The sequence below is a fragment of the Magnolia sinica genome, chromosome 3 (assembly GCF_029962835.1).
Source record: "Magnolia sinica isolate HGM2019 chromosome 3, MsV1, whole genome shotgun sequence".
Lineage (NCBI taxonomy): Eukaryota > Viridiplantae > Streptophyta > Magnoliopsida > Magnoliales > Magnoliaceae > Magnolia > Magnolia sinica.
The window spans coordinates 125687006-125695438 of record NC_080575.1 but is presented as its reverse complement, the minus strand read 5'-3'; the positions used below and the strand labels follow the sequence as shown (position 1 = coordinate 125695438).

At 40.5% G+C, this 8433-nt stretch overlaps 1 protein-coding gene across 2 annotated transcripts; it reads left to right on the top strand.

Moving 5' to 3' along the window:
- Nucleotides 1-899: 899 nt before the first annotated feature.
- Nucleotides 900-3124, top strand: LOC131241187 (uncharacterized). Of its 2 annotated transcripts, none has more exons than XM_058239899.1 (2): nucleotides 900-1263; nucleotides 1997-3124. In XM_058239899.1, the coding sequence occupies exons 1-2, from the start codon at nucleotides 948-950 to the stop codon at nucleotides 3040-3042; spliced, it is 1362 nt and encodes a 453-aa protein (XP_058095882.1). In that variant the 5' UTR covers nucleotides 900-947; the 3' UTR covers nucleotides 3043-3124. The 2 variants fall into 2 exon arrangements, with proteins under 2 accessions (XP_058095882.1, XP_058095883.1); XM_058239900.1 differs by lacking the exon at nucleotides 900-1263 and adding an exon at nucleotides 1793-1913.
- The last annotated feature ends 5309 nt before the right edge of the window (nucleotides 3125-8433 follow it).

The window sequence follows — 8433 nt, the reverse complement described above, 5'->3', positions numbered from 1 at the left end:
AGGTATCCAAAACTAGCCCAATTAATGAATACATGCAAAGACATGATATGCAAGTGTCCATACTTACTGTCTATTAATTTGTTTGAGTCTGAGGGACTGTCAGGCCATTTGATGGAGGCCATTAATAAACTATATGAGAGGGGTGGGCTGGGTACGTAGGACTCAACCCAATTAAGCATGGACCATTTACTTAAATGGCCCACATTTTCTAACTTGAAACCAAGTCGGGGAACATTTCACCTGTTTGGAACACAGGATTGAATTGCATTAGATGGAATTAACATCATTATTACATTATTACATGTCTGTAAATACCACAATATTTTGACCAGCCAATCCCATGTTTGGGATCTAATTCTTCCCTGGAGAAAAACACCATTTTATATGAAATCCATGTTTAATGGTCATTGGACCTATAATCAACTGACCAAATTCTACAATTAAGTGTCACATATAAAAGGTGCATATGAATGGACAGCGTGGATAAAACTCATGAATCAAAGTGGGACCCGTAGATGCAGTGGATTTCAAATTCCACAAAATTCCAATGTATCTTCAGCTCAGATCAGATGTAATTTAGAGGGGATCAAATGTAATTCCATTTCACCTGATCCCAGGTTCCAAACAGGCCATAGCTTGGCCGAAACCCGGCTCAGAAGCAGGTGGGCTAGTTGACCAGCAGATTTACCTGACCCATTGCCACCTTATACATATATTTTCAAGTAGATCCCCACCTGGTACATGGCCGGGATCTCTTTTCTTGCAAGCGATCCATCTTTTCCAATCTTTCATCTACGCAAATAACTTTAGCATTTCTCATTCTTTATTCCTACTCCAATCAATCAAAGCAAGGAATGAAGAAAGAGAAGGAAACCCAAAAAGAAAAGGAAAAAAAGAAAAGACAAAAGAGGAGTAAATGAAACCCAACATCACCTCTCTATAAATATATGCATGTATGCATTCCCTCTCTATCATGTAATCTCAACTACACGTTATCAAATATCAAAAGGTCTCAATCGAAGATGTCCAGATATATGGTCCCATACCCCATGCGAGACGCCAACCCTAGCGTATTCACTCCCAAAACTTTCTTCTTCGCCACTTCTAAGGGAGACGCTTACAAATACAATTGGGTCCAATGCTTCGGTTTGAAAGCAGATGCTGTCTACTCAGCCATCTTTGGAAGGGATGCTGATGAGCTTCCTTTAGCTGAGAAGTTTTTAAAATGCATCGCTTTCTACTGTCTTAATCCTGTGCAAATAGGTCCACGACATCTCAGCAGCTTTCCCTTTTTCTTTTGAGTCTTTGAACACTTGTCGGGAGCCTGTGTAACAAAAATCTCTGTGGGAACACAGGATTGAATTCCATTCCATCCATCAGTTGATCCAACTCATGTTTGTACGTGATCCCTAAAATAAGGAAGATCCATCCACAGGGAAAGGTGGGGACATGGATATCCACGATTAAAACTTCTTAGGTCCCTCCTAATGTTCAGTTTTTTCCTTCATCCTTGTGGGAATCACCTTATGAATGGGTTGGATGGCATCTAGACATCAGGGTGGGTTCCAACCAGATTTCAACGGTGGGGACCACCATCCCCAATGTTCCTTGTGGTGTGGCCCACTTGAGACTTGAGTTTGGGGTTGGCATTCTATCATTGGTAGATACCAATGATAGACTCTGCAGTCGACGTCACACACATTACAGGCACTACACCAAAATTGTTTATCAGGAACGGCTGGTGCTTTGGTCTAGAAACGATATTAAGCCGTTTCTAATTGCACACGGTTCTAAACCGTTTCTATAAATGCAGGGAGTGTACCCTCTTTCCAAGTTGGTGGACTTGACAGGAACGAGACTAGACCTGGGTCTGAAAAGTAGAGACCTGAAGGGTCCAAAAACTGGACTTTCAGGTACCGGTTGACAGTTCTACGTGCATGTATGACGTTCAACTTAGCCTGATCTTTTAAACCTTTTTTTTTTTTTCCCTGAACAGTTGAGCCTGAGCCAACAATCTCCATCACTACTCTGGTAGAAGAAGATCTCTGGAATATGCCCCAAAATATCAGAGAAACATGTGATGCCATATATATTGTTGTGGTCTTCCTTAAAGACTTGAAGCAATGGGCTGAAGAGGACAGACAGAAAATGGACAGCTACTTAATGTCCAAGCATGGGTCCCACTTGGTCTCAGACATGGCCCTGCTAGAGAACCAGCTCCTACTTGACCACACCATCAATGTGGTCCAAAATCTCGATCAGGCGGTGATTGAAACCATAAAATTCATGTTGAAAGAAAGCAAGGGTCCATCTCCTTCCATTATTTATTTGAAGCTTCCCTTCAACAGAGAGGACTTCGATGAAGTGATTTCTCTCTTTTGCTGGTATTACTCTCCCTTCTACGCGGAGAAGAAGAAGTTCCACGGCCGCCTTGCCAAGGAATTAATTACTAAAAGTACCCTTCTTGAGTGCTTGCATTACTGCCTGGTGAGGCCCACCAAGGACGATCAGGCAGTCGTCACCCCCAATCTAGTGTGGTCCATTCCAACGGCTAAGGAGCTAGCATGGTCTGGCATGCGGTTCGAAGCAGACCCAGATGTGGCCATTCAAGTCCAATTTGCCGAGCCTGTGTTCAAACTACCAGCGTTGGTGTTCGATACTAAGATCGAGACAGTGGTCAGCAATCTGATGGCGCTGGAGAGATCAAAGCCGCAGCGGCCGTTGAGTCGGTACTTCCAGCTCATGAACGAGCTGGTTGATGACAAGGAGGATGTTAGGGTGTTGAAGAGGTTTGGAGTTGTGAGGGGGAGGTGGACGAGAGAGGGAGATGTGGTGGATTTTGTGAAGAGGGTGGGTAGCTTTGTATCCTATCCGTCCATGTACCCATCCGTGGAAGATGAAATTGGTAAGATGAGGAAGTGGCATGATGAAAGGTCGGGGAAGTTCTTGGTCAGATATGGGTGGGCTTTGAGGTGGGCATCTGTAGCCGCTGCTGCCTCTATTGTTGCAACGGCTATATTTGCAGCCAAAAGAAGGGGGTGATTTCTGCTTTTCTATTCTCTTATAAATATAAATAAATGCTATTTGAAATATATTAAAATTAAATTAAATTTTAAGGCCAGATCAGGACCATGAGGGTCCAGAAAAAATATATATCCACCCCAGCCACCCACTTTTGTGTCAGATCTGGGTTGTTTATAGATGATGGATGATATGTGATATGTGATAAAAATGCCTTTGAAATCTTAAGCAGAGTCTTAAACATGACATGGTCCTTAATTAACATGAAGGGAGCCTAATGAAAAAGCACCACATGAGGGTGTTACACATAGGCCCACAACGACATGGATAAAATTATCATGTGTGGACTCCACTTTTTTTTAGGCTATCTCAGGGTCAATGGCAATTCAAGTTTTAAAACGGACCTAAATTTTTTGCTCAAGTCTGGCTAAGTGCCTAATTTCAGTCCAAGGTTAGTCGGAAGTGGATTGAGCCTAAAACCCTTAAGGGCAGCTTATGTTCATTGACATCCTTAAATTTAGGTTATATCCATGACACACTCTTGATTCCCAATATAAATAATAAGTTGAGAATTTTAATATAAAAGTTTCTTCTTTTTTTTTTTTTTTTGAAATCCTTTCTAATGTAGGACTAAACCCAACATTAAAGACAAACGGAAGACTAAGACAATTGGCTTGATCCTAAGTGGCAACAAAGGGAAAACTAACTGTTATCTTGTTTCTTTTCAAAAGAAAGAATTCTCATGGCAAATGAAATAGGTGGCATGGTCCATAAACAGTGGGGCCTATTGTACAGATATCTTCAATCTATGCAGAAACAAAGGAGTTCGAGGTCACACATGTAGCTAGGTTGTGTGGTAAAGTTAAGTTTAGAAGAGAATGATGATTTTGGATGATAGAATCATAAAACTTTGAATAAAATACCTTGATGGATAATAATAAAATGATGAAGTGAGAATAAATGGAGACTGTATAACTCCGTTGATTAAGATTAGACTTACACCAATCTCTTTTCCAAATCACATGAAAGTATCTTCAACTCTCATTAAGATAGAAGAAAAACAAAAAAAAAAAAAAAGAGCAAAAGAAGGGAGAGATTGACACGCCCATCCTCTATGTATAGTTTGAATAAGTCTCGCTAATTACAATAATCATCATGTCTTATGAATTTTAACAAAAATATTTCTAGTTTAAATAAAATTAACTAAAAATACTTATGATGATGTCCAAACATAATATTTAAAAAAAAAAACCTAAATTATATAAGTTGATAAAGTCTAAGAAAAACTAGTGTGGACGATTCAATAACAATGGCCCAATCATGTGATCCAACGGCCAATCGTCACATCTTTCCAATCCAACGGTCTGGATCCCTTCATAAAACAGCCCATGCGCATCTTCCCAGTGTAAGGTCTTCAATACGACCACGGGTACTCACCTAACCATAGAAAAATTGATACGGCCCACCTCCTCCTTTGATATATATATATATATATATATATATATATATATATATATATATATATATATAAAGTGATGTCCTTATTACCCACATAAGGCCCAAAGTCCAAATCAAAGCAAGCCTTAGACCAATGTGTCAAGTGTGGCAGATGAGCTAAGGACTTGAGTCCAGGCCTAGTCTGGCCAACGAGCTAGAGAACCCCACACGGGCTAGGCTAGGTCCATGTGAATACTCAGGGCACCAATTTCAAAAAATAATAATAAAAAATCAGGGCTGGTCATGCAGGCCCCACTGAAGGCCTTTAGGTAGATCCAGACCCATTAACTAAGCGTTCTGGCGTTAGAAGTATTGAATAAGCATAGAATATAAGCGTACTGGCGTTAGAAGTGTTGAATAAGCATAGAATATTGATGACTCATATCAGTCAACTCAGACTTGACTAAGACCAGTATGGGTCAATACCACTCTACGAATCACACCACAATTCGCCCCCACACTGGAGAGTCGGGCCCATTTATCCCTGAATCAGGCGAGTCAAAATTGGACTTGAACCCAGACGAGTTAGGACCAGTCACAACTTGGTTATAAAGGCCTTTTAGCAACATCCACGGTCTTATAAGTTTAGACCCATTTCAACTTGAGTGGCAATACTCGGTGGGCTAGGGTCAGGCCATGACCAAAACCCTAGCCCTAATGGGACCAAAGAAGCTTCAGCCCTAGCCCTAAAAGACCGGTCCAATAAATGAAAGAATGACATTATCAAAGATTTAAAATAGTTTGAATCTAAGAAATTTTTGCAATATTCTTTCCTTCCACAGCTACTCCCAACTTTTTAGGTAGAATCATTTAAAATGTTAGAAAGATGACCTTAAATCCAAAAATATTCTTACATGTACATTGAATAAGACCACTTACAAGTGCCTTCAAACCATCCTTGCACTGTTTTGATCTTTTCAGAAGGGCTCATTTCAGGCCCACACAGGCCTTCAAACCATCCTTGAATGTTCTTAATCTATCCATTGATCAAGAGGAGTTTACGAAGACTGTGCATAAGAACTGAAAACAAGATATCGATATAGAAGTTTTGGATCAGGCTAGTATTTGTGTTTCGGTCCATCTCAGTGGGATTAACCTTATGAACAGTTTGGATGGCATATAAAAATTACAGTGGACTTCAAAAATCTTTCAATGGCAAGCATTTTCATTCTCACTGCTTCCTCTCGTGTGGCCCACTTGAGTTTTGGATCTACACTCATGTTATAACTTGAGATGGCACAACTAATGGATAGAGTCACATTTTCCCCTTAAGGAGACTAGCATGGATCTATTCATTTCATGTACCTGCGGCAACAGATCGATAGAGATCATCCACAGGGTAAATATTCCTTTGAGACCCACTGGCAATAGATTGATAGAGATATAAACAAGTTCAACATCTGGGCTCAAACTAGCCCAATCGAGGACCATTGAAACTGGTAGTCCTCAAGATCTCAGCAGGTCCAGTTCTCGCGGGTTGTGTCTCCTTAAAACGCAATGGGTCTGGTTTGGGCTATGTACAGGCCCGTCTGGGACTGTTAGATCTCATCATAAGCCAGTGGTTGGGCTTGGGGATATTTTTTAATGCCCATAAAATCAATAGGAAGAGACTCTTAACTTGTTCTATCAAGACCCAAGTTTAAGCTTAAAACGATACCCATCTACGGTTACGATCTTCTCAGAAAGGGCTGATCGGGCCCACATGTGGGCCCAAGCTTACAGTTTAGTTCCAACAAATAAGCAAAGCCGGGCCAACAATAGCCCTCGTGATGCCAGCATTTAGATGCCTCCACAGACCCAAGACCAAGAAATGGGCCATATTCCATACCCGGCCCAACTCCTCCGAGCCCTGGCCCTGGCAGTAATCTAAATGAATATGGGTGCATGATCCTAGACATCCCTCAAGTGGGTCCATAGTATAGGTGTCCTACTTGAATAATCATGCCAATCCACACATTAGGTGGGCCACAGTTTTCAAATCATGAAAATTTTCATTAGTTGTCATTTTTTTTTTCTTCCAACGCATGGCCCACTGTTTGAGCGAGCAGGAATGAGTTTTGGGTTTGAGGCATCTACTTACCGGGGTTCTCAAACTGAATTGATTGGATCTCTTTGCTTACACACGGAGTGGTCTCACACGTGCGTAAAACATGGGAAATGTCTTAGTCCCCAGACTAGTCCACGATATATTCATCATTGGCTCGAGCCCAAGCACCGTGCCTGGACTTCAAGCATGAGCCGACCCTCCTAGAAACTTTTGGGCCCAGGCAAATCCAGGCACCGATACTGGATTCAAGGTGTATGTGTGGCCCACCTGATGCTGGACCAACTTGGGTTTCAGGACATGGCATATTTTAGAGGTGACAATTGGTCTGGTTCAAGGCCGGGTTAGGGTCAGCCAAAACCCAACCCGTTTACTTAACTGGCCAGGATTTCTGGCATCACCTATTTGCCTATGCCTAAGCCGGCCCACTTAAAACTCATTAAGCCCAAGCCTGACCCAAACCATCCTAAATAATTGCAATGGCATCGTATTCTTGTGTGTCAATTCAATTAAACATGAGGCTACACTTGTGATAGAAGGCATGTATTCAGATTTTGTGTGTAATTATGATCCAGGCATGTTAGAGTCTACTCAAAACTCAATGTTTGATTGAACCGTTGGTGGCCCCCGCATTGAGTCAGATTGATTAGAGATTAAACGCAGGATGTAGCTATACTCTTAACTACCGATTATGATCAGCAATCAAACGATTTGTGGAATGGTAGGGGTTAACCCTTTTGAATGGATTCTTTTTACCTTGTGTCTATAGACATAAGAATTTACTCTTTCACCAGTAATTCAGTTTTACACTTTCTAAAGGAATAGAGATCAACAGCTAAAAAAAAAAAAACCTATATGGGCCATTACAACTAATAAAATATCAAATAATCGGAGAAATAAGTGAGATAAATACCCGATTCATCTATCGGAACAGACAATCGAGGTGAGTGGTCGGCACGATATGACCTAATAAGTATGATCACTTAAGTAAGAACTCAATTGATCATGATCAAACAACATAGGATTACGGACATTAAATCTAATCCTACGAAACTGTAGCGGTAGCCATTAGGTCGTAGTGATCTCTGCAATAGAACTAGACTAGGTTATGTTAATATAAAAGACAATAAATAAAAAATAAATTGAGAAGTAGATATATGTGTTTGGCGTGGGGCCTTGAGCTTTTCTTTATGTACTCATTTTATAAGCTTTTAAGAGGTGGCAGCCTTGCGGTCTTTGGTATCTTCAATGATCTGGACGATTGGATGTACAATTTAAATTGATTCTTACACATCAACGTAGCCTATTGCGTATGGCCATGTGTACAAAAGAGACTTTTGCTTCTTTGAATTGTGCATTGGAGTCTTTTGTCATTGGACTCTTACATTGAAAAGTTTTTGGAATCTGGCTTTGACATTCATAAAGAGTGCTTTTGACATGACTAGATAGATATATACTTTGATAGAATTTTGGCATTTAATGTTGGAAGGTAGACTTGCTTAAATAAAACTCTTGCTTTTTGCAAATAATACTTTTAATAGAACTCTAATATTTAATGCTCTCTCATGTGCATATTTATAATCTTCCTCTTAAAGTTGATCTATACCACATATAGTGTGGTGCTGCCACATGATGTCTTATGAATCATTTGATTTGACCGCATCAGGCTAGGTGTAAACAATATTCCATGTGTAGGATTTTGTTCGTTATTTAATACATAGTGCCTACATGTATTGGCATCTCATTGGTCTACATAGCTGTGCCAAAAATGAGTGTAAACAAACTCAACTTACTCAACGTAACTCGGCATGACCACACTCCAGTTTACGAATGGAATTCCAGGCTAAAGGTATCCAAAACCTGCCTAATTA